The sequence below is a fragment of the Neolamprologus multifasciatus genome, chromosome 23, assembly GCF_963576455.1.
Source record: "Neolamprologus multifasciatus chromosome 23, fNeoMul1.2, whole genome shotgun sequence".
NCBI lineage: Eukaryota > Metazoa > Chordata > Actinopteri > Cichliformes > Cichlidae > Neolamprologus > Neolamprologus multifasciatus.
In genome coordinates, this window is record NC_140460.1 from 9639899 (window position 1) to 9667356 (window position 27458).

At 40.8% G+C, this 27458-nt stretch overlaps 1 protein-coding gene across 2 annotated transcripts in view; it reads left to right on the forward strand.

The window, feature by feature from the left end:
- Positions 1-13245, forward strand: part of prdm5 (PR domain containing 5) — a 46780-nt gene extending 33535 nt beyond the window's left edge. The window contains exons 14-15 of one of the 2 annotated variants that reach the window (XR_014872392.1): positions 4321-4425; positions 8891-9007. Coding sequence is in view for 1 of the 2 variants with exons in the window: in XM_085151551.1 (XP_085007677.1) it covers positions 4321-4425; positions 8891-9055 (270 nt within the window). In the remaining variant the exon portion in view is untranslated. Of the gene's footprint in view, positions 1-4320; positions 4426-8890 lie in introns of both variants that reach the window. The other variant, XM_085151551.1, reaches the window with a different exon arrangement.
- Positions 13246-27458: the final 14213 nt, after the last annotated feature.

Consider the following 27458-nt stretch of genomic DNA (forward strand, 5'->3'; position numbering starts at 1 on the left):
TCCCTCTAAATGTCATGAGGTCATTTCCTGTGCTGGGACACGGCTCATTTTCCTGCGTCATTTCTCAACCCACTAAAGTTCTCTGCCAAAGCGACACTTTCCATGCGCTCTTTGTAACCATCTGGATGTGTGCGTTAGTGTCACTTTTGACGAATGAGACCTAATATGCGTTTCATCATAGACTTCCATCATCAGTTTATACAACTCTGACTGTGACAATCGAAGCCTGTCAGCATAGTTAATTTCAAAGATTTGTTCTTCTTTAATGCTGTCCAGAGCACATCGCTCTGTTACACTGTGCCGATAATGAAGGTAACCTGCCCAGGTTGCTGTGACTCCGTAAGAACATGCAGGTATGATTTTGTAGCGTGCAGCTGATTAAACTGACTGATGTTTTGTTCCCAGCGTCCCCGATCTGCCTTCGCTCACAGTGCTCGGAGAAATGGGCTGAACAGTTACACACAGCAGAGGCAGATGAAGTCACTGTTGAGAAAAATTAATGTCATTTGGCTGAAGGAGCTGCAGCTCACTGTTAATGTACAGATGATGTGAGATGGATGTGACTGGAGATTGTGTGATTTGTGTTTATACCGCAAACCACATCATCTGCAAACCAAAATGGAACACGTCTGATGACGATATTTTGGAGGTTAAAGGATTTTTAAAACAATTATGATCTTCAATAAAAACTGATATGGCTGTTTGTTCTGTGGTTACAGAAACATTAGCCAGTCATATTTCAGCCATATGGAATAGAATTTCCAATTCCCCAGTTTCCTATTTTCTAAATGCTAATGCTTTATATGTAAGTTTAATAAGACTAATGTGTCACACTAAGGTTTACTCATGAAATTAACCCCTTTCACTGTTTCCCAAAAGGCAAAAGCTCTACCTGATTCATGCGTGAGTCTCAGAGGTGATCTATTATGCCTTTCTTTAGTTTCTGTTAATATGTATTGTGCCAGTGTGTATGTTCATACTAAACATGGCCAAGTTTCAAAAAGTGAGGTCTTCAAATGTACAGTTAATTAATGTGAGACAAGCTCTCGGTTTTAGACGGCTTTTTCTGGCTCTGTATGATGTTAAAGGAAAAAAGATAGCTCTAATTAATTTATTATTACTTAATAATAAATACATATTAAATAATAATGGAACTAACATTATTGTTATAATATAATCTCATATTATTATCTTATAATATAAAGTGCCTCGAAGCAACTGCTGCTGTGATTAGGCGTTCTATACCGTATTTTCCGCATTATAAGGCGCACTTAAAATCCTTTCATTTTCTCAAAAATTGACAGTCCGCTTTATAATCCGGTGCGCCTTATGCATGAATTCTGGCTGCCGATTTTATGTGGTACATAACACTCAAAAATCTGTCAAAAAATGTTTTAGTACGACTTTGGTAAGCTATGAAGCTGCACCACTTGATGGGTTGTCGTAGCATTACAGCTACCGTAGTCAGGAGCCTCGTGGAGTATGCTGTAAACGGACCAAACTGCAGTCAGGACAACAACTGAGATCATCCATACACAATATGAGGTTAGTCATTAATATACTGCAAGTACATGGAAATAGAGCAGCTGCGAGAGAATTCAACATTAATGAATCAATGGTACGGAAGTGGAGGAAGCAAGAAGAATGAGTTGAGTAAAGTTTGACTTATCTGACTGTTTTGTTTCATTTAATGTGCCTTATAATCTAGTGTATGAAAACAGACAGACGTTCATCAACAGTACGCTTTATGATCCGGTGTGCCTTGTGGTCTGAAAAATACAGTACATTAAAAAAATCGATAGAATTAAAAATGTATAAAATTAAATGGAGTTGAGTTAAAACTGTTTGTTTAAGATAGCGGATGACCTGAGTGGGTGCATCAAGCTCAATTAGTCATTCATTCATACACACATTCATCCATCCACTAACAGTGCAGGTCTCAACCTTTCTCTCCTTGGACATCTCCTCCAGCTCATCCAGGAGCTACACTCAGGCACTCTCAAGCCAGCTAAGAGATATAATTTCTCCAGCGTGTCCTGGTTCTGAATTATTTATCTTTCGGATTCATCTTCCATTCAAAAGATAAATAAAGAATAACTTTAATAATTAATCATGCAAAGCTACTCTAGTAGAGATCAAGAAAAAGCTAGAGCTGCATCATTGGTCCTCTTTAAATAAGGTGGGATGTTCTTCTCAAGTTTTTTTTCCAAGAAAGGACGTTTTTAAATGTTTTAGCCCAAGACTGTAATTTCTAATAAAAGTATTAAGTTAAGACAATTAACATAAAAACAGACACAAGAAAAAAGTGTGTAGATAACATTACATTTGTAGCTTTCAGGTTGTGTTAATAAGAGACCTGTTGGGATATGTCTGGTAAACACACTTTTGTTATTATGCTTGTCATTTTGATAATGTCACCACCTTTATAATTAAAACAATTTTACGTTAAACCACAAAATGAACGATGTTGAATACATTCAGTTTCTCCTTGTTTTCTGGGCAACATCTTAATCAATTCAGTTTTTGCACATTCTCAAAGCTGACACTGCACCTTTGCAAATTTTTTGGACCGACTAATATTGATTAAAGCCATAATATCATAAAGGCCCGAGTGAGATTTCTTGTTTTTGGCATTTCACTGTGAACCACAATAATACAATCTTGTTGTGGTTCTAGACAAAAAAGGACAGCGCATGTTTGCACAAAAGAACACGGCACTCCATCCAGTATTTGTTAAGATATTCCGTTCTCGATCAAAGGAGAGGAAAAAAACAACCAAGCAGACAGACTGGCAGACTGACACAGCTTGGAGCCGTGCTGCTAGCATGTCTGAAAACCATTCAAACCTACAATGGGCTGTTTGTTGATATCTGGTTGGAGCCTGAAGCCTAATAGAGTACAACAACGTGCCATTGGCATGCTGCTTTACAAATACCAGCTTTTCAAATGTCATACGAGAAGATGTGCTCTGTCGGAGTAATTAAACGAGACTCCATCCTTGCATGTATAGATGTGCACTTTTTTGGAGAGTGGTCAGATCCAGAAGAATGGCCAGGTCAGATGTCAAAGGGGGAACAGCTGCTGAAAGGTGAAGGCCACCAGGTACAGATGTTCGATGTTACCGGGGTCGTAGTGATGCATTCTGGGTACACCACATCACCTAAGTCCATCCATGTGTTTCGGGACCTTTGAACACTGACCTTTTCAGTCTTTCATAGAAGAACCCTCCTCCCCTGATGGAAAAAGAAGTGAACTTGTTATGGCTGCAGGTTTAAGTGGAAATTTGCATCACACTGATCAAGACAGAGTTTGTTTCCTTGAGACGGCGGTCTCTCGCCCACACACACACACACACACACACACACACACACACAGACCCAGCTTTATCGTCCCTTTTATTCAGTCACATTCACACAAACTGTTGCATACTTAAAGCCGCTCATGCAGCGGACCTGATCTTTACCTCCTTTTGTGTCCTGTGTCATTGGGCGCTCCTTGCCCCGCCCACATGATAGTGCCTTTCCCAGGACCCTAACTTCCTGCATTCACCCTGTTCCCATGACAACTAAGCTTTAAATGGGTAGAGTCGCTGCTATCAGCCAGACTCGTCAAAAACAGCTTTCCAAAGAGTGACACTGGGAAACAGCTCCTCGCTATCTACATGCGTCTTATTTCTCTTCAAGTCTTTTAGGTGTCACCGCCGTTTCCCCTCGAAGTGGGGAGCACACGCCTACCGTTCGACTGTACATACACACACAGGCATACTTGGGAGATTTTTGTGAACACACCCACTGTGAGATAGCTGCTTTGACTGACAGTGAAACAGGCCTCCGAAAGGCGTAGAGGAAATGTTCTTCGGTAAACCGATGAGGTGTGGAGACGCAGGAGTGATATTCTACAGCCCCAGAGTGCCAGTGCACTGATACGCGTTCAAAGAGATTTTCTCTCCTTTGTTTTCCTTTCTCTTTTGAGGAATCCATGTGTTTTTGATGGCCTCTATGGTGCTCATTTCCTCTCTACTGCAGGCACTGTGCAATCTTTCATTTCATATCTTCATAAACGCACAGGGAGACCGCTGTGGTGTGAAGTGAGAAAACATCAGTGCGTGAAGGTGAATGTATGTGTTTCCACATCTTATTGTGTTTTCCACTGTGCTGTGCATGCCTGTTTGTACATATGTCTGTCATTACACTTTTCCCTCCAGATTTTGTCCATATGCGACCAAAGCTGGTGAATTATTGTTTAATGTATTTTTCTGCTGTACACTGACAGACAAAGTGCCCTCTTTAAATGTGTGCCTTTGTGTGTTTTTCACTGCAGGAGAAGCCGTATAAATGCAGCGAGTGCAACAAGGCCTTCAGTCAGAAACGAGGACTGGACGAGCACATGAGGACTCACACAGGAGAGAAGCCTTTTCAATGCGATGTGAGTGCGCAGCTCTGTGGAACACTGCAACGGCCTAAAATATACAAATTGACCCAATAAATTGACTCAGTAAATTAATTATAGCTATAAATGTGCCTAAAGAATTAAAAGAAAAATAAATTCAACTAATTATTCATCATTTATTTCAACTTTGTGTCTATTGGTTGCCCGATGCGAGCATCACAACAGAAATGGAAAACTAATAAAAATAAATACAAAGGAAATTTACTCAAAAAGAAAATAAATGGGGGAGTTATTACAACATTTATTTTCCCAAAAAACAAGTTAAAGCAGAAATATCAATTTATGTCATATCTAATTCTTAATTTTATTACATTTTAAACAATTTATTGGTCTTTTTAAAACATTTTGGCGGTTTTGGTCCTCCGTACCATCAACCACTGTCTGTTCTTTCTTGTTTTACTGGCATAGGGCCAGATGTGTGGAAGAGTTGGGGCTCACTTAGAGGCGGATAGCGATCTTTCTTCTTTAGAGGGGCCCAGTGGGCTGATTCACATAAACACATTTAGAGGATCAGAGGGAGAAATTACTCTCTGCTTATAATGCTGCAGGAGTAATAATTATTCTCAGAGATTGAGGAGAGAACACGCGACAGAATTTGTTTTTAGTGTTTGGAAAAATTTTCTCCCTGCTTTTGTTTTTGTCCAATTTTGCATTTTCTGTTTTTCATTTATAAAGCCACTTGCTTTTTTATTCCAAAGCAACGGTTTACAGACTTTGAAAAGAAAGTTATTTTGTTGGAGCTTTTTCTGTTGATTTGACCTGGTCACAGAGACACTCATTCATGTAAGCCGCTTCTAGTCATAACAGTCCAATCTGTACACACAGATGCTACACATATTTTTTTGGTTTAGTGTGACTAACACTTTCCAAGAACATCATTATCTCTCATGTCTATCGTGAATAAATATACATAAGTCTCTTTGAAATCACAGAAAAAGAGATGTTATTTAAAACTTGCCTAATAATTGTGAGGTTTTCAAGGGATTTCAGTATGAAAAGCAGTTACTGTTTCCTGTTTATTCATCAGTACATAACAAACAGGAGCTGAAAATGCCTTTTTTCAAAATTAGGAATTTAACTCTGAAAGCGAAATCATGACACAAATCTTCACAGACTCATCAAGCAGGTCCATTTTCCCATGTGACAACTCCCTTAACTCCCTATTTTCTTTGCTTTCATTACCTTCACATTACCTTCACAATGGAGCCATCAATATGACTTTGATGTATTAAAAAGTGCAGCAACTTGGTACATAAATATAAACATACACAAAACAGTAAGAGGATTAGGTGACAGAGACATATCAGTAGGATCATGTGACAGCCACGGCAGAGAAACAAAGGGCTTGCGTCACTGCTTTAGCAAGCGTCAGCAAATCATTCATCCATCCATCCACAGTTGTGGTCTGAAGTTTCCATACACTCATCACGAGCCTGGATGTCATGTTAATTTGGGGCTTTTAATGACTTCTTTGAACTGTGCTTTCTCCAGGGTGGAATGATTATACAGCATATATTTTTAATTACTAAAAAACAAATTTGAATTTATTGGGGATTTTAATTAATCCACACAGGGTCAAAAGTATAGATGCAGACTGCAATACATCCCCTCTAATATTTGGTTAAATGCCCTTTAGCAAGACAGTTTTGTTAGCCATTAACAAACTTCTGGCAGAATTTTGGCTGAATATTTGACCACTAAGTCATTTAAACTGGCTGTATCCTGGCATAGACTCTGCTTTTAAGCATAACACACCAATTTTTAGTTGGGTTGAGATTGAGGCTTAAAGTTAGCCTGATTTATACAGTTTTGATGTCTGTTTGGGATCGTTGTCCTGTTTTCCAAGTCTAGTCGAGGTGAAGTTGTAGAATTTTGAGCTAGTTCCTCTTCTTCATTATTCCGTTCACTTTGTACAATGTCCCAGGACCACTGGTTGCCAAACAGATTGGGAGCATGATGCTACCACCACCATGCTTGAATGTTGGTACGGTAATCTTATGTTTGAAAGCTTAACTTTACTCCTCCAAGCATACCTCTTATCATTGTTGGCAAATAGCTCAATCTTTGTGTTGTCTGGCCATATTTTCTTCAGAAGGCATGCCCATGTGGGCAGCTGCGAGTTTCAGTTGAGCTTGAAGTCTTGGTGGGCACTTGCTCAGTCCATGGAGATTTAAACTTATTTTACTGTGGATAGTGTTGCTGCTGTTCCAGCAGTTTCCAGCACACTTGAGCCTTGGTAGTTCCTGTATTGTTCCTGAACATCCTAACCAGTTTCCTCTCATCTGAGGGTGACACTTTCAGTTTTCTTCCAGACCTTGAAAAAGAGGTGACACATTTGAACAACTTGTATTTAAATACATTTATTTGAACTCTTGATCTTGGAATCTGCAGTTGTTTAGAAATGGCTCCAAGAGACAGTTCTCCTTAAACGTGAGACTATCCCATGGTTCCAAGTGTTGGTACTATCAAGAAGTTAAAAGGTCTTGGCGTGTCTGTAAACTTCAGATCACAGCTGCAGTTCTGCAACTTATCCGGGCAGTCTAAGCAGAGATTCCTAGATCTCCTACTCTCCTGCCACCTCCTCCAGCTCTTCTGGTAGAGCACCGAGGCATTTCCAAACCAGCTGAGAGACATAATCTCTCGGGTGTGTCTGGAGTCTGCCCAGGAGTCTTCTTATGGTACAATATGTCCAAAACACACTCCCCTCCTGCAGGCCCACCACCTGCTGTAAGGGCTGGGTGAATTTGGTGGTGGTCAGCGGCAGAGGCCTGTCTGATCCCCACCTGCCAAAAATGGCTACAGGGATATGAAATGAGAAACAGTAAGAATTAGTAACCTGCATTATATAATAAAGATAAACCATGGCATGTTTTCATGTTGCTTACACTAGTTTGCCATGTGGAGTTGATAATGCATATTTAAACCATTCTAGTCTTGTAAAATATGAATGTTTATTTCTTATGCAAATTTATTTTAGCCTAAAGTTCAACAAAAACATGGCCTGTTACAGTAGACCCTAAAAATGCTACCACTGGGCTCAGGTTGAAGCAAATATAGAGCAAACTTATGCTATGTACAAAGAAAATAAAACAACACAATCACAGGAAATAAAGGAAAAAGCTCAACACTAAGAAATAAGGTGAGTGATCTAACTAAAAAGAGACACTGACTAAAACTGCTACAAAACCAAAACTATGATAATAATACGACTCGCATGGATTTTCCCTGTGCTGAAAGTCTTCAAGGCAAAAGCTCAGAAGATTTCAAACTGATGCAACTTCTGTTATCCCGTTTTTGTTGACTTTTGATGTGGACGCTGAAGTCACGCAGAGGACTTTAAGCTCGTAACTGTAGATTCCAAGCATGTCTTATTCAAACAAAGCTTAAAGCACCAGTCTGGATTCCTAAATTATCATTTGAGCTTTAACACGCCACTAATCCTCTATCCACAACATCATTGAATTCTAAAACAGCATATGCCCCCATATGCACTGAGAATCATCTACAGTTGTCGTTTGAGGACACACAATCAGTATCCCATTCATCTCCGGTGAAGCATCACTGGAACGTGTCTCTCGGCAACATCAAGCGTTCATCTGGATTCTTTTTCCCAGCTTTGGAAGAAATAATTCAACATATAAACTATTAGAAATAATAGAAATAACATGTGGATTTTATTTTGGGGTGGATTTTGAGTCAGACAAAGAGATCACACAGTCCCAGGAACATTTTCCAGACGAGCTGGAGGGGTTCTGAATGCAGCGTCTGTCAAACCAGCATTAAAATGTTGTCGAAGCATCAAGCAACATCTGGGATACCATGAGAAGTGGAGGCCCCTCTCTCTCTCTCTCGCTCTCATCAGCTGCTGTCCTTTCACTTTGCAAAACTGAACATATTTTTCCTGACACAGCAGCAGATTTATAGATTGCCGGAGCAACATAAACGACAACATGATAGCGCATCAATGAAAATGTGGAAGTCCACCTGATAAACTATTGGAATGGTATCATGTGATGGTTCTGCTGTTTTCATTCATAGCTTCTATATTTGCCGTTCACCCACAGATGTAAGCTGTCTGTGAGATTTTCTGAATGTAATTCATAGCGCTGACGTTCTTCGCAGATGGAGCGAGGAGGACACATGCTGCGATTCTCCAAGCTGTATGTTAAACTGCAGCTGAACGCCAGCCATTGGCGGATTATCCTGATTGATAGAGGGCCCTGAAGTCATTTGTACAGTGTAAAATGCCTCATTTAAGATGGATGTTAAGTTGCGTGCATCCCCCCCTCCCCCTGCTACCAGTGTGGAGAAAAGAGACATTTCTGTTGCCAAGTGCGTGTCCCATTTTTGTTGCAGAGGCTCTACAGTGAACAGATGTTTAAAGTGTGTTTAAATACTGTAATTATGACTCCTATAATCCTCTATTTGTTGTTTTCTGTAGGTCTGCGACCTTTCATTCAGCTTGAAGAAGATGCTCAGCAGGCACAAGCTGACGCACAACCCCAACCGACCGATGGCAGAGTGCCAGCTGTGCCACAAGAAGTTCACCAGGAACGACTACCTCAAAGTCCATATGGAGAATGTCCACGGGGAAACGGAGAGTTAGAGCCAATTAAGGAAGCACTGGCTAAAAACGAGATCTTATTCTTCAGATAAACTTAAGTCTTGTGCTCTAAGATGATATGCAGATAGAAAGATAGCAGAAATGTTGCTAATAATGATACATGCATGTAGGACATGGAAAAGATTAAGGCGAGTATTTCAAAATTGAAACATTGACTGTGTATTTGTACTTTCTTTCGGTCATACTGTTTCCATATTGTTTTTGGAGATCTGAACAAACAGAATCCCAGATATGTTTGATCTGCCTCCGGAGCCTCTGTGTCTGCTCCGGTCTTTCTGAACTCTAACCAGTGTTACTGTACATACTGCCACAACATGACCCATTCCACTGTTATCTGAATACCTTACTGTACAGTTGTGGCCAGTTGCCAAGTGATGAAGACAAGTTGTGACCAAAAACTTTTCTGTGCACTTTAGTTTTAACCGTACACTTTCTACATATTTTCCCGTTGGAGGCTAAACCCTTTTGTTCAGGAGGCAAAACAAAGCATGGGTCTCAAGGGCAGAAAAATAAAGCCAGCGAAGTGACAAAAACTGCAGGCCTCAGCTAAAATTGTTTAGCTAAATGGAGCCACTAAACTAGATTCTGACCATATTTATGGTGTCGGTGCTGTTTTGAGTATTTGAATGCATTTATCTGACACATTTCACAGCCTGGTCTGTGGCAGAGTAGTGTATTTCACTTTTGGTGAGTAAAATCTAGTAGTTTATTAATTTATCTATATCCATAATCTATGGATTTGAATGTCAACTTAACACTTTAGTCTTTCACCCAAATATTGTCATTTTTGGCTTCAAAAATAACAAACTCTAGTAGCCATAATGGTGAATTACAGGCCTTAAAACAGGACAATGATTGGTGTCAAGATGTCCATGTCAGCTGTTTTTTATGCAGACTTTCTATTGAGCTTTATGGTTCCTATAGCAACACAGAGCACAGGCCAGAAGTCTTATTTAAAGTAATAAACACAAAAAACCCACTTCATGTTTTACTGATTTAAATGGAAGATTATATGTAAAGATGAAAATACAAGGCACAGGTCCAAACATGTTCAGATGTACTGTACTTTTTAGAAGCATGCTATAGCAATATGAGTTCTGAAAATACCTAGAAAATCTGAAATAGGTCCTAAATAGTTTTTACACGATAGCTGTAAACATATTGCTATTGCATATTTCTTGAAATCTGTTTTTGGATGGATTTGTTGGGTGTGACCTTCATCTTTACCTTGAGGAATGGGTTGAGCAGTTCCTTCGTTTCCCACACCTTGTTGTATGAAAACCAGCGGTGCTTAAAGCCTGTTAGCATACCTGTGTCACAGATTCTGGACAAATGTTTCCCAAATCTGGGGCAAATAAAAAATGCAAAGTACTGTTTCTGTTGATTCTGGTAATGATTTGTAGAGTATGGTTTCATATAAATGTCCCAAGGGTTTTGTGCCTTAAAATATGTGTTTACATTGTTCTTTTTTTAAATCATTGTTCAAACCAGAACTTCATGCATTTCAATAAAAGTGCACTTCTTTTCTGTTTTTTCCATCTACTTCCATTTGCTCCTTCAATTACTCCCCATTTGATTAATGCCCATTTTCCAGCAGTTTATTCTGAGACTGTGAATTGTCACTTCACACCTTTGTATTTTAAAATGTATAAAACCTCATCACCTATGAAACATCCATTTCCTCTACTCTTTGCAATTATGTGTTTGTAGATTGTTGACATTAAGGTGGGGGTGGGTACAAGGAAAAAGAGGCTTTGAGAGTTGATTAAAAGTGTTCAGTTCTCGTTGTTAATCTATCCCCTATTCTTAGGTTGGCAGTCTGCTGGGAGTGAAGGCTAATTAAGTCTTTTTTTCCCTTTCTGATGCCACAGTCACCACTTGCCTGATCTGTAAAACCACACACTAAAGAGTGCCTCTGATGGTTTCTCTCTGTGGATGTAGGGACTCTTTCTCACATCTGTCCTTGTGCAGCGGCTATCTGGTATCCCAGGATATGACTGTGAGAATTGTACTGAAGTGGGAGAGCTGTGTGTGTTATTCAAACTTGGTAAATCTTGCCACATGTGCCTTTGGCTTCCTGAAATCATACAAATGTTGCAGTATGCTGCAGTAAACTTCACATTTTAGCTCGTGTGCGTTTTTTTTTTTTAACTATTAACTAATTCCAGGTATTTGTGTTTAGTTACATTTTAGCTCCACTGCACATAAATATAAACTTGCAGGATGTCTCTGAGCTCCTGACATGCTTCGAGGGGAGCATGGTTAGTGAGGATTCTCAGATCACATGTGGCCGGGTTATCTGGCTTTCCCTCTGGAGTTTGGTTCACCGCATGGGCATGCAGGGCATGGCCTGAGCCGCCCGGCCACGCTGAGGCCTACGCTCTCCGCGAAGCTCGTGCTGTGCACCGTCTGCTCTTTAGTGGCGAGGCCTCCAGGCCATACTGACGCAATCTTAAATACAGTGGCATTTATATTGCATCTTGTAAACAGTAGTAATAGTAGGGATTTTCGGCAGTGGAATATTATTGTCTGCCACATATCAAACTAAAGTGGCTGACAGGTCAGATTGGGTGTTGAGATGTCCCTGCTTTTGATTATCGCTCTGCTCTCTTAAGCTTGTGTCTGTAACAACATGTCACAGTCCATGTCTCTGCTTTTCCATTTTAGTCTTACAACACTGGATTTTCTCATGGGACTTTCCCAGTGACCCAGTGATCTTGTCCTCCACTTCAATCACTTAACCAAAAAAAAAAAAAAAAACCTACGTGCATCCCTGCCTGCATGTGTCTCTCCCTTCCTGATGGGTGTATCATGCCAGAGCTCCCAGTCAATGTGTTTCTAATTACATGTTTTTACTGGAAGCCCCAGTTTCCTGTGTTGCCTCCCCATTTGTGAGTGTGGGCCAGACTGGGCTCCAACCAGCGATCACAGAGCCAAACACCAGCCACGCCCACTGCGCAGGAGTATTATTACCGTGCCGGTACAGATTTATGGCAAACCACTGTCATGTTAGGAATGACACGGACACGCTTGTCTGACCCGTGTGTTTGGCTGGTGTTTCATAGCAACAGGTACCCTTCCCGTCTATGGACTAGAATAAAGTGGAATGTGTGTGCCATGCAGAGGAATTTTAATACGATTGGGCAGGGTGTGTTTGGGTATTCTGGGTCACCCTTTCGGCGGTGATGGACATGCCCTCAAGCCATATTTCCATGGAAGCAGACTGTGGCTCTTGAGTACCTAAAAATCCTTGACACTAAAAAACCAGCAAAGAGGTCAAATGCTTGACACAAGAGCCTCAGTTGAAAACCTGCCTGCCTGAGGGAAAAAAACCCAAAACATACTCACCATTCTCATAATATTCTTTCTCGCGATTTACACGATGGTTCTAATTTAATCTCCAGACACCACTCCAGGCAAAAAAAGTGGTGTATCACTACAGGTAGATGGGAATTATTTCATTAGGAGGAAATTAGGAAGGGGACCATCATTAAAAACAAACCCTCCACTGCCACCATACTCAAGATAACCCAGCACTTAAACATGAGTTCTTCCTTCCTTTTTTCCTGTGAATTGTTTACTTTGTAACACTAAAACTATTGCTTGGTTTTATAAACCAGGAAACAAGACTACCCACCAAACATTGTCATAAAGGTGACTTTAAAAAATGTTGTAGACAAACTTCCCCTTAACAGAAAGTAAATGGCCTGTATTTGTATAGCGCTTTACTAGTCCCTAAGGACCCCAAAGCGCTTTACACATCCAGTCATCCACCCATTCACACACACATTCACACACTGGTGATGGCAAGCTACATTGTAGCCACAGCCACCCTGGGGTGCACTGACAGAGGCGAGGCTGCCGGACACTGGCGCCACCGGGCCCTCCGACCACCACCAGTAGGCAACGGGTGAAGTGTCTTGCCCAAGGTCACAACGACCGAGACTGTCCAAGCCGGGGCTCAAACCGGCAACCTTCCGATTACAAGGCAAACTCCCAACTCTTGAGCCACGATCGCCCCGAAAGTACAAGTATAACAGTGAGAAGAAGGCGTGTAATGTCATGAGGGCTGGTAAAGCTTTCATCATGAAATTACTTTTTTCAATCAACTCTAAATGTCTTGAATGTACAGCTAGCCAACTGTAAACATTATGTTTGATAGGTAAAAAGACAGTAAGAAACATGGAAGTAGATACTGTGAGATCAAGGACTCAACTTTTTAAAGTTTTGATGTCAGTGTTTTGGCTGCCACCGTGGTCAGTGAAAAGATGGAGTGTTAAGCTTGGTTAGCAAGCTTCATTAATAAACTTATAGGTGTAAAGCAGAGACACATTTATCTAATGCCAAGGAACAGACTAAGAACATAGAATAGAATAGAATAGAATAGAATAGAATAGAATAGAATAGAATAATCCTTTAATTGTCCCACAAATTACAAATTTGGTTGTAACAGCAGCAGAAGAAAAGAAAGAAAACAGAACAGGATACAGAGTAGAAACACACACAATTTTTACAGAAAAAAATATTTACATCATGGACAATAGTTATGAAAACAGAGTACTGTACAGTTATTAAGTGTAAAGTACAGGGTTTTTATATGAACTGAGAAAAATAATGTAAGAGTTATAACCAGTGTTGGTCAAGTTACTTGAAAAAAGTAATCAGTAATTAATTACTGATTACTTCCCCAAAAAAGTAATCCTGTTACTTTACTGATTACTTATTTTCAAAAGTAATTAATTACTTAGTTACTTAGTTACTTAGTTACTTTTTAAAAACATGATTTACAACCTGAATAGGTGATAAAGCGATAGATCTTTCAGCCCAATTCTACTTTTTCTACATAATCCATCATACAAAATGTAATCAAATGGAAAAGTCTCTTTTTAAAACTTGTTTTGTTAGTTTTAATCTTTTAACTTTATGCATGAAGCAAAATTTTAATTATATGCACCATTCTCTGACTGGAAGAAATTAGTTTAACATTTAAACCTATTTTCTGCACATTCCAGCACATAATATAAATATATATATATATATATATATATATATATACATATATTTGTGTTTACACTCACTCTTTCAGATGCAAGTAAAACACAGCAGAAAATAAATAAAGTCAAAGACTAGCGGTCCTTTTGCTCTATTTTCACCTGTAAAGCAGGAGTAGAGTAGGCGGAGGTTTATCCTGGTGCAGGTGTGCCGCAGCGGTCAGTGGAAGGATACCGCAGTTTCTCTGTGAGTTTCTCATTACGTCGTAGCTGCTCGGTGCTTGCTTGGAAGTTTAGGGGTTTTTTTCGCTGTAAAAAGAAGTTTTCTTCCCACGCACAGCGGACACTAATGTTTTTGTCACTTTTTACGGAATCAAACTCAAAGTAAGGTCAGTACTTCCACGCTTTAAACGCTGCTCGCTCATACTCTCTCCCGCACTCGATATATGATCCATTGTTGATCTGCACACAGCTGTTGTCACGAACGTCGCACTCGCTTACGTCACTGTCATGAGACATTCTCGCAAGAAAATCACGGTTTTAGTAACGCAGTAACGCAGCGTTCCTACGGGAAAGTAACGGTAATCTAATTACCGTTTTTGCAATAGTAATCCCTTACTTTACTCGTTACTTGAAAAAAGTAATCGGATTACAGTAATGCGTTACAAGTAACGCGTTACTGCCCATCTCTGGTTATAACAGTAGTAGTTGTTTGGTTGATTAGTGCAAATTACAGCGCTGATGTAAACATCTCTGTTTGTTGGGAGCAGTTTTGATTGTACAGTCTGACAGCTGCAGGGAGGAAGGACCTGCGGAAATGCTCCTTCATACATCTAGGATGCAGCAGTCTGTCACATGCTAGAATACAAACAATCTTGAGAGCTTGAAAAGAAGACATCTGGACTTTTTGAAGACAATCACTTCTCATCCAAGAAGATTCTTCGGTTCTAGAACAACTGGTGGAGAGACGCAGGTAATTAACCCCTAATGGGGTCTGTCCCATAACAGGCAGTCCTGAGGGTCATTAACCCACTATTGATCAAGCGAGTCTTCACATGACCCAAGGTGTGAAAAAAAAGCATGGGTCATTACCATCACTGGGGCCGACAGGTGAAACCTCTGAGACATTGCTCAGCCCGCCATCAGGTGAGCTATTGAGGTCAATTGAAGAAAGGTGTGAAAGGATATTGAGACACCTGGGAAGGGATCTCAGGATTGCATTGAAGTTGGCTGGTGTCGTAAGCCACCACCTCAGTTCAACGATGGTCATTCTCAGTAGATATAGATGGCCTCCTTTACTCCTCTCTAACACTATCTGTCTTCTCTGTACAAAACGTGAACATCTGCATCCTCAAACAGAGTCCCTTTTTCCCGACTAGAAATACTCTGTTAGTAAATGTGTTAATAGGTCAGTTTTGTTTTACAGCCTATTTATACTGCACCAAACACATCACTCCATACTATCTTGAATATTGATCTATTGTTCTGTCATTTTGCATCTGATTGTGTTTCCATGCATGAAAATCTTATTCAAAAACCAGAAGTATGGGAAGTGGCATGCCCTGGTTGTTTATGTTTTAAAAGCCTTCAGGAAATGTAACATTTAAAGCTGTGGAGCACAATGGTGCCTTGGACACCGAGTCGTGAGAAAGACGATAACTTAACCGAATACTAAAGCAAAAAGCTGGCCAGGAAATGCTCCGTAAGAATAATAGAGAATTAACTCATTTTCACATTTTTTGTCCTGTTTGGGAACGAAAACCCTGTAAGTACGGCTCAGCCTAAACCAAGATGATGATTCCAGTAAACAAGAATGTTTATTGGAATTTGCTGACTTTTCCTCATAGTGAAGAAAAACACGCGTTAAAAAGCCCTGCAGTATGTTGCTGAGCATAGAGGCTCATTTTGAAAAGCTTGAGCGTTAAAGAGATCAGTCAGCGTGCTGGTCCACCTCTGGAGCTTCAGCGTTGGTCAGTTCTGTCAGCACATTGTTGCTGTGAGCGATCACTCCTCGGCCCCATTAGGAACTACAGCGCTGTCTTCACTTCAGACATGCTGAGCAGCGTCTTGTGTCCATTACGTGGCCATGCATTGCACTGTAGCAACAGAGTAAATGCAAAAGCTCAGAAAACTCCCCGGCACAAATTCTGCGAGCTAGCTCGGCTGTCGAAGTAGAAATTCAACTTGGCAGAAAATGTTCAAAACAGAAAATCCAATAAGATGTTGACCTATTCTATGGTTCATTGTGAACCGCAGAGGAGAAAAACTCTATGATGGACTGCCAGAAAACCAAATTCAACCCATTCTTTTCATTATTCAGTGAATATTTGAAAATGCTGTGTGAAAAGCACCCTTCTCTTGCAGACAGAGTCATCTCTCTAGATCTTTACTTCACTACCAAGAGCTGCTCGGGGATTTATTGTTAGCTGATTAGTGATGACAGAGAAGACTCAACTAGTCTAGCCAAAACATTTGTGCAAATGTGTTGAGAGATATGCCGTAATTCCTCTCTTTCTCTTTGTGCTGATTGCTGCTCATCCTCCCCTGTGCTGTTGTTGTCTCAGCCCTCATGATTCATGATGTTTAGGGAGACCTGCGTTACACACACAAATAATACCAATCTCCTGCTGAGGTGAATAACCTGGTGTATAGGCACTGGAAAGAGGATTTAGTTTGAATAGATACAAAACACAGGGAAAATAAACAATTAAACAACTCTTAAAAACCTTTGACGCTCTGATATATGCGAACTATCTCAGTTTTTTTTTTTCACAATGCAAAATTGAAATACTTGGAACAGAAGTGAGTAATCTGTGGCATTAAATTTAACTAGTGACATAACATTGGCCTCATTGTTCCCACTCACGCTGCATTTCTGTTTTAAATTTTGCACCATGTTTGAAACCGAGTCCTGTGTGGGAGCTTGGAGAAACCATACACCGCAGCCAGGGTCTGTTTCCTGTCAGAGCAGCAGGAGAAGCAACACTGAGATACACACCTTTCATGTGCTGATTTAAGTTTCAGTCCGTTGCACAATCGCACGTGCGCACACACACATGCATACGCAGGCAAACGTGCACTGTGTTCCTGCTTTATGGAGCGAGGGCTTCTAGTGTGGGTGACCCTTCTGAAAAGTGTGAGGTGAAATTGGGGCTTTCTGTCTGGGCCCTGTGAATTACCCACCCAGACCACACACACATACACTGAATGACGCACAAACATGCGCTGAATGACAATTCCCTCACCACACAGGAATATCATGTGAGGGGAATGACTATTATCAGAGCGAACAGCTGCTCAAGCCAAAAGACATCTATCTCCCACAGGAAGTTATTGATCAAACAAACGTAATGAATCTGTTGATCTTGCCTTGTTGACCGTGGCCGTGTCTGTCTCTCCCTCACACACATGGCCTAATCGTACAATATATATGCGCTCAAAAAACAAAAAAACAGAACAAACAAACTAAAAAAAAAGTGCATGTTTGTATTTTCACTCTCACTTCCTCTTTCTCTCGCCACTTTAAAAGACATAGTGGTGTGGACAGATCGTCAAGGTCTCTTGAATAAAAGATGTCTGGCTCACTTCCGAACTCATTCAGTTTCAGCACCGAGTCAACAAATGCTGTAGCAGTAGTTTGTATAAACATGCAATATGCACATGTAGACAGTGTTATAAGATGGTTTATTAGTTGTAACAGGTCCTAATATACATATGGTGTCACCTAGTCAGTGGTCCAATAGGAAGAAAGTAGGCTGCACATGTGTTGCTCCCTTTTCTGTCGCAGAAGTATTAAAGTTCAAGTACAACTACTGAACTTTACATAAAAATCCAACAAGGTCAAGATGGATTTGAACTTTTATGGTGTAGCAGTTTTACTTAAAATCTGAATTATTGATCAACAGTAGTAATTTCTGTTTTTAGAGTACAGAAGTATAGCCTTAACAAATACTTATTAAGTTGTTCAATTAAAACACGGTTCTGGAACTTTTATGATGTGAAGGCAATAAAAATTTATCTTTTTAATGTAACACTTTATCATATATAAATAATAATAATAAATCATATATATAAAGTAAGAACAAAGTATTATTAAGAGAGAATCAAGTCTTGGTTTTAGTGTAATGAAGAAGTAAGTAAGGTCACGTCGGATGTCACTGGGATTACAATGTTGTAAGGTGTAAAAATGTGTAAAGGTCAAGATTTTAGCCTTTAAAAAAAGAATCAATTAAATATTTTATGTATCTATATATTATGTATAGATTTTAGTACAGTGAAAGTGGCAGCTTGTCTAGTACACTAGTCTCCTATCAATTTCCTGTGAAAGACTAGAGGTTTATCCACAACGTGCATCTGCAAACAACCAGAAAAAGCTGCAGGCCTCACAGCTAGACCAGCTCAAGCCTTTGTTAACAGGACAGGCACATGATAAATGGCAGATGCTACAAGATTCCTATGGCTCCCAGTCAAGCAGAGTTAATGCTTGCTTCCAGAGACAACTGCCAACTGTGGTCACAGAAGGCAGTAATCTAAAGGATGAATGCAAACAGTTAAGACTCTTTATGAAAGAAAACTGTTTGAGGTAAAAGGTAAGAGATTTTTCTTTTTAACTGTAATAATTGATGTCTGTTTTTACATTTCACTGGACAAGCAGTGCCTTTCTTGCCTTGCTTGCCCTGATAGAACACCCCTATTTCTTTCACACCTACTATAATGGCAGCCTTGAAGACAATGTGGAATATTTTAGTAGCTTTTTCTTGCTACACTGACAGAAATCTAAACAAGAAAAACAACTGATTTTTCCCCCAAACTTTAATAAAAACAACAAAAATAAAAAGACTGTCACCAAAAAAGTGCAGCTCAAGAGATACCAAAGGAACTGACTTTGATGAACTTGCTAACTTGACTTCAGTTGAACTTTAAACATTTCCATTAGTATAACTTACCAGAAGACGATTGCTGAAATAATAAAGCAACTATCAACCAATTAAGAAGTCAATTATTGCCCACTCTATGCAGGTGTACACCCACACAGAGGCCTAAGAGAGGCTCAGCCTGTCATGCTTCATTTCTTAAAGGCAAAAAAATGACGGCACACATGTAGAACATCAGACGATGCTGTGCCTTCCTGCCTCTCGGCTGTCATCAGGAGCAAATGATTTATAGTGCCCCTTGTTCATGTTCACTTGTTGGAGAGCTGATAAAATAAGGAAGTGCAGATACCTGTTCCCCCGAGCGGTGCTCTGTAAGACATCAGCCTTGATCCCATAACTCCAGGAGCCCAGCCCTGTCAAGCTGAAGAATGAGTGAGTCTGACCTGGGTTATGGAGTAGTCAGGGCCTTCAGATTCTCATAAATTACATCCTTGTTATAAATAAAATCCCCCGTGCGGAGCGAAACTGGGAGAAGCAGTGAAATCTGGCATCTACAATGAAAAGCAAGGCATAACACAAGGGAGAGAATAGTGCTTTTGTCTACAGATACACCATGGTAGTATTGACTTTTTGAGACAATACCTGCACTAAAGGGACAAAAAGCTTTTCTTTCTCTGAAATAAAAATATCGAGATAGTGACTCAAGAAAGACCTCACTTTCTTTCTCAAGTTTCAGAGTTTGTGTTAGGTCTGAGACAGTTTACCTCCATGTCCTTGAATGAGCCTTTGATGATATAACCTCTAGTCTTTGTGGCTCAGTAGCACACAATGATGTTTGTGTAGGACTTTCCGCTTGTTTCTCCTGGCAAATGTGGGCAACCCGTATATTTAACCTCTGCATCAAATCTTTACAGCCACTGGTCTCACATCCCCCTTACCCGTTAAGCTGATACTATCACAAGGCTATGTATGCACACCAGAAGCGGAGAGCCGCTCACACTATGAAGGGCTATCTGGGAGTCATTGTGCTCCAAGTCCTTTCAAAGCCTCTGCTTGTGGCAAATGAGCGAGGCCATCTTAAGCTCCATTAAGCAGAGGAGGGGTTATTTACTGTATTTGTTTTCTTTTCCAGAGCTGTGTACGCGACCGGCCACAGGTGCAGGCCGAGCTCTGAGACCTCGAGGCAGTGGACCACCAAACACAGCAGTCTCTAAGGGGAAAGTAATAAACCTTCCTGTTTGTCTGACTGGGAGGACGTGGCTGAGATACGGATCATTTGAATTTGATTTTTGCTCCCTGAAGAATTGTGTGCCATGTTGACGTAGAAAGGATGATGTCCTTTTCACCTGAAAGAACTTTAATGTCCACAGGAATGGTACCTTGGGATTAACCAATTATTTTAAGGAAAAAAAATACTTATAGGCTTTCATGTCAAAACTTTGATAAGAAGAAGAAGATGCTGGTATATAGAAACCTAGAGTTAGCAGCAGGTTGACTTCCCTTAGCATAAGGTGCATGTGCAAGGGTAATAACTTGATGTAGTTTAAAATATACAGATATTTTTAACTAAAATTAACCATTTTGAGAATTAGAAACATAACTATTTTTAAATCATGTTAGATGTCTGAAAAAACTCATATTTAATGTCATATCACATCGTATCATATCGACACTAATTAGTCTGCCAAGTCTTGTACATAAAGCAGAAGATTTGAACCCAACCCATCACAATAGCCAGATTTTTTGGAACTGCGATGTTTATTAACCCTTACAACAAAATACACTTTTTTTTTTTTGCAATATCATGTTTTGGATGATATATTTTTATTATGTATTTATTCCTTTTTTGTATCACATTTGAAACATTGGAAATTTCTGGCAACCTTTTGTTAACAACAACAATGTTAATTTTAGACAAAAAAAGAAGAGTTTTGTCCATAACATTTTGAAATTATGGCACATATTGATCACGTTGATGTCTCAGAAACTCGTGTATCAAATATGATAGAAAGGGCATTATAGGGTTAGGACACTTTGTGAGTACCCCAAGCACAAAAGAGCCCCCAGAAGTAATTTGCTGAAGCAGTTTTAATGATCCGCAGTTGTTTTAAACTGAAGCTGCTTCCTGTACTGTAGAATCTGCTCTAGGTTTAAACTAGAAAATATAGTTTTTGTTTCAGTCAAAATAGACCTTTGGACAAAGCCTTATCCTTCCTCTGACCCGGCTCCATAAGTTTAAACAGTGATTGAAAACTCTGGTTTGAATGATACTTAAAATCCAGTGTCAAAAGTTGGGTGTGCGTTTGCTATCTAATTTTGATCTTGCTTTAAATATTTGTTGTTTCAGATGTTTTTACTACATAGGGTGTTTCAAGTACTGGCAATGAGGAGTGAAAACAAATATGACGGTGAAATTTTTGGACATTTTGAGGATTATATGCCCACATTTTTTAAACAGTTTTTGTACAAACTAAGCAAACAAGAAATTCTGAGCTGCGTCTCTGATCGTGATATCAACTTCCTCTCTAAAATCTCTGTAAGACTGCAGCCAAGCATTCACTAGAAGGAAGAGCTATTGATTTAAATACAGCCATTTTTAAAAGACAAATTCTACAAATTAAAATGTTTTTTTTGTACATCTGGTTTACTTGTTCTTATGAGAAAAAGAGCTTTTGATTCAAAAGTAAGATGCAGTTCATTCAACTGATATTTAAGCTGTTTCTTGTCTTCAAAGTGTTTCAAGGTTTCAGTAGCCTCGTTTTTTTTGTTCTTACATCTCTGGAGGCAATAAGCAAACTAAACTGTAGTTTATCCATATGTCACAGACTTTTCAAAACAAACTGTAATTCTAGATAGCAAAGGCACAAAGTCTGGCTACATTTGCCAGGCTGCTTTGCAGTATTTCGGGAACAGGATGCTTCAGTGGGGCCTTGTTTGGAGTTGGCCTTTTGTGAAGAGCTGGTGTTTAAAGCTGCGAGCATGCCTCGGCCCGGGTCACCTCTGCAACAGTTTTCGATTCCCCCCTCTTTGTTCTCCAATCAGAAATGCGCTTCAGTTTGAGTTTCATTAAAAGCATGTCCTGAAATTGGATCCGTTTCTTTGTACACCCAGCGAACAGGAACAGTGTGCGACCTAACTGGAAGCAGATCATCCTAACCTTCATCAGCCGACCAGGCTGCACATGTTGAATATCTTTGAGTGTGCGTGGCATGTGGGTTTGCACCTATGTTGTCTGTGTGCGTATATTTTGAACTTATATATTTCCGCGTGCTTGTGAAAAACTATATTCCAAAGTATCAGTCTCCCTACAAATGTCTCCCACAGCTTTACCACAACAAGTTGTATATTCACTGTGCATGACATCATTTACCCTTAAGACATATTAATGATTATTTCATTCTCTCCTCTTGCCAAGGAAACTCCCTTTTCTGTAACAGTACAGCCCATGCAAACATTTTCCACAGGAAACAGAGACTTGAAGAGGCTCTCTTGCTGCAAGTGTCCAGAACATTTCATGCTTTGCTTACAGTGGATGCTAGCATGCCATCAAAATTGCCACAGAGCACCTCATCTTTGTCGACTTAGAAAAAGTAGGTTTCACTTTTCTAACATTCTACAAAGCACCGCTAACAACAAGCAAAGTGTTAAACACTCTGGGTCTCAAAGTCATTTGCTACCATTTTGATCTGCCTGTGTTTTTCACCTACTGAGGAAACCGATCCCGTAAGATCGAGGGAGGAATGTGTCCTGAATGCATTCATTAGCCCAGAACTGTTAAGTACAAATCTCAAGTCTCATTTTTCTACATCATTACAGAAGCTTCACAATCAGGCCTCCTGGGACGGGGAAAGTGAGCAGAGAAATGTCTATGCATCACATGTAGGGAAGAGCTTCCAGATGTAACATGTCAGCATTAACGACACTCAATGACGAGGTGAGGATGTTGAGGGGGTAGGGGGTTGAGTGACTGACGGGCTCTTGGCGCGATCGAAAATATCCCTCCAGAAGAGAGAAAAATAGTCACCTTTGCAATAGTAAACTGTGTTTATGTCTGCTAACATTTGCATGATTACATTTGAGTTTGTGTCCATGTTTTGTGGACATCATGTGATGTGAAAATGACATCAGAACATGTGAGTGAAAATATGACACACCAACAGAATCACCATTACACGGTTTTTTATATCCTACGTATACACAATATAAATGGTTAGGTCGAGGGAATGCATTACATAGTATATTCAATATATAGATACAGTTTAGTATCAAAATCACTTCTCAATCACGTATCTTTTTGATAGTGTTGATGCTGGAGCGCTGTATTTATGGTCCAAAGAATTTAATCTTGAGAGTTCAAAATAGAAGAAGCTGTTAAATCTTATTGGCAATGTAATATCCTCTGTTGGTTTACCGAGTTATAAGAAAATGCAATGAAAATGAAAAGATGGCGCCGGTGAGGTCGGCTGCCGTCACGACTGCTCCGACCACCTTTTCTTTGTTTTTGCTTTTTAAGTTAGTTTTCAGCGTTTCTAAATCGGCAAAATCATCACCATTGGGTACATTAGGTATGACAGTGACACTCTTGTTTCTATTGGTATACAATGTACTCACAATTCGAAGTTTTTAACTCCGGATCCGAGCTGGCCGAGTGAGATCTTGAGGGGGAACAAAGGACGCGACGCGAAGCGGTGGCCTCGAGGGAAACGAGCCGGCGTCAGGAACAGGCTGAGAGCTCGTGCACACCGCACACCTCTGCCTAGCATCTTGCTCGCCAACGTCCAGTCACTGGAGAACAAGCTTGATGACCTCAGGGCCAGGATAAAGTTCCAGAGAGACATTCGGGACTGCAATCTCCTCTGCTTCACCGAGACATGGCTGAACCCAGCGGTGCCGGACCACGCCATCCAGCCGGCCGAGTTCTTCTCGGTTCACCGCATGGACAGGACACGGGACTCGGGGAAGTCAAGGGGAGGCGGCGTGTGTTTAATGGTGAACAACAATTGGTGCAGCAGTGCGAACGTTGTTCCTCTCACACGCTCCTGCACACCAAATCTGGAACTACTGTCCATTATGTGTCGTCCTTTTTATCTACCTCGAGAGTTTACATCGGTCATTATAAGTGCCGTTTATATTCCACCACAAGCGGACACGGTCACCGCCTTATGCGAGCTGCATGAGGCACAACACCGGGACGCTGCGCTTATTGTAACGGGGGACTTTAATAGTGCCAACCTCAAACGCGCAGCGCCGAACTTTTATCAACATATCACCTGCCCCACCAGAGGTGAAAGGACACTGGACCACTGCTACACTACGGTCAAGGACGGCTACAAGGCACAATCCCGCCCTCCGTTTGGCAAATCCGATCACGCCGCCATCTTCCTCATGCCAAAATACAAACAAAGGCTGAAACAAGAAGTTCCGGTTCAGAGGAAGGTCGCGCGCTGGACGGATCAATCGGTGGCCGCGTTACAGGACGCACTCGACAGCGCAGACTGGGACATGTTCAGAAACCGCTCCGACGATGATGTCAACGTGTTTACGGAAACGGTTGTGGGATTCATCGGGAAACTAGCGGATGATACCGTGGAGACAAAGACTATCACAACGTTTCCCAACCAGAAGCCGTGGGTGGATAAAACCATCCGCGACACTCTGAGATCCCGCACCGCTGCCTACAACATGGGACTCACGACGGGGGACATGGACCCGTACAAAGCCGCGTCATATAACGTGCGGAAGGCGGTGAAAGAGGCGAAGCAGCGCTACGGGAGGAAACTAGAGTCACAACTCCAACAGAGTGACTCTAGGAGCCTGTGGCGGGGACTAAGGACAATAACGGATTATAAAGCACCAACAACCGGTATGACGAACGCGGCCGTGACTCTGGCAGATGAGCTGAACACTTTCTATGCTTGCTTCGAGGCTGCAGCTAAGGACTCCAACGATGCTAGTGCTAGCGGCGCTAACGGCTGCAGACAGGAAGATACTGCCAGCACCGGAAACGTGCTCGTCATCTCCGAGCATGAAGTAAGGAGAGCCTTCAAGAGAGTGAACACCAGGAAAGCAGCAGGACCAGATGGCATCCCAGGTCGTATCCTCAGAGACTGCGCATACCAGCTAGCTCCTGTGTTCACTGAGATATTCAACATCTCTTTATCTCAGTCGGTGATCCCCACATGCTTCAAAGAGTCCATCATTGTTCCTGTCCCAAAGAAACCCCACCCTGCTTCTCTCAATGACTATCGCCCTGTAGCCCTCACTTCAGTAGTGATGAAGTGCTTTGAACGCCTGGTCAGAGACTTTATGTTAAAATGCTCTTCATAGACTACAGCTCTGCATTTAATACCATAATTCCCTCCACACTCACCACCAAGCTGGAGCATCTGGGACTCAGCTCATCTATGTGTCAGTGGATCTCCAACTTCCTAACTGGCAGACCACAGGCAGTAAGGATGGGCGAACATGTCTCAGCCTCCACCACTCTCAGCACTGGAGCCCCCCAGGGGTGTGTTCTGAGCCCCCTGCTGTACTCCCTGTACACATATGACTGTGTGGCCACTACCAGCTCCACCACCATCATCAAGTTTGCTGACGACACCGTCGTGGTGGGCCTGATCTCTGACAACAACGAGACGCCCTACCTGAAGGAGATTAGGAATCTGGAGAACTGGTGCCAGAGGAACAACCTCCTTCTAAACATCAGTAAGACAAAGGAGTTGATAGTGGACTTCAGCACTAAGCAGGAGAGGAACTACCAGACCCCCGTCATCAACGAGTGCCCAGTGGAGAGAGTGGACAGCTTCAAATACCTCGGAGTTCACATCACGCAGGACCTGTCATGGTCCTGTCACATCAACACCGTGGTGAAAAAGGCCTGTCAGCGTCTCTACCACCTCAGACGCTTGAGAGACTTCCGACTGCCCCCCAAGGTGCTCAGGAACTTTTACTCCTGCACCATAGAGAGCATCCTGACGGGAAACATCTTAACCTGGTTCGGGAACAGCACCATGCAGGACAGACGAGCTCTACAGAGGGTTGTGCGTTCAGCTGAGCGCACCATCCACTCAGAGCTCCCTGACCTGCACTCAATCTACAGCAGGCGGTGCTGGACCAAGGCCAGGAAGATCGTGAAGGACCTCAGCCACCCCAACAACGGACTGTTCTCTCTGTTGAGGTCAGGAAAGCGATTCCGCTCCCTGAAGACCAACACAGAGAGACTGAGGAGAAGCTTCTTCCCGCAGGCGATACGGTCTCTCAATCACACCACCACACAGTACTGACCCACACATATAGTTCTTACACACACACTGGACATTCTGGACATTGTTTTCACTTCATCACTTAAACCACTTTAAGCATATTTGCACTGCACAAGACACTATATAATGTGGATTGCACAACACTGGACATTATATTCCTCATTTCCAGTTAATATTTGTACAGCTGCTGTTATTGTGTGTATATATATATTTATATTTATATTTCTTCATACATTCTTATATATTTCTATACTGTGTATTTTGCTGTACAGTTATTTTATTTTCAACTTTAATTTATATATTTTATCTTATTCTTCCCAGTTAAATTTACCCTTTACCCTTCATTCTAATTTGTGTTGTACAGTTATCTCATTCTTAACTTAATTTTTATATTTTATTTTATTTTATTCCTTCCTGGTTAAATTTACCCTTTTTTATTTTCATATTTATTTCCTATCTTATTTATAGCCTTCTCTTTTTTTTCTTTAGGTCACGAGCAGTTGTCTAAGCATTTCACTGCATATCGTACTGTGTATGACTGTGTATGTGACAAATAAAAATTTGAATTTGAATTTGAAATAAAGGTGCCAAAGTCTTTAATGTAGAAATCATACTCTCTTTTTTCGACCTTTACTTTTCTACAACAAGATGGATAAAATGCCAAACATGAATATCAGAAAAGCAATAAAACATCAGTTACCAAAACCTTGTGGCTCTGACTTATTGTATCTCACTTTCATTTCCATTCATAAATTACCTTCAAATGATGTGTGCATGTATTTCAGTATTTAGCAGGTTGCAAATGTATGTTATTGTTAGAAGTAAACATTTTTGCAAATGGTGTAATGAATAAAATAATTAAAAGCCACAGTGGATTGTTTACTGATGAATTGGAGCTAAATAACTTTACTTTGTTCTACTAATGTGTGGAAATCTACTGAAACCGTGTTCAGCATAAAATCTGATTGTTAATGTCAAAACAAAAGCGTGTTTGGCTGCCCTGTAAACAAAAACGGCTGTTCTGTTATATTTCTGGGAAATGATTCTGAAAACTCAAGGATTGTAACTAGTAAACAATTAGTCTCTACATCATATAAAAGATGCATATAGCCCCTGAACCCCAGCCATTAGTTTCTGGTCTTAGCATTTTTGAAGCGATGATATTGGAATTGTTTTTATAGACCAGAGGGTGAAGTTATCAGTGAGCTGCATAAACTGTACAAGTCCAATCCATCCATCCATCCACTTCCGCTTATCC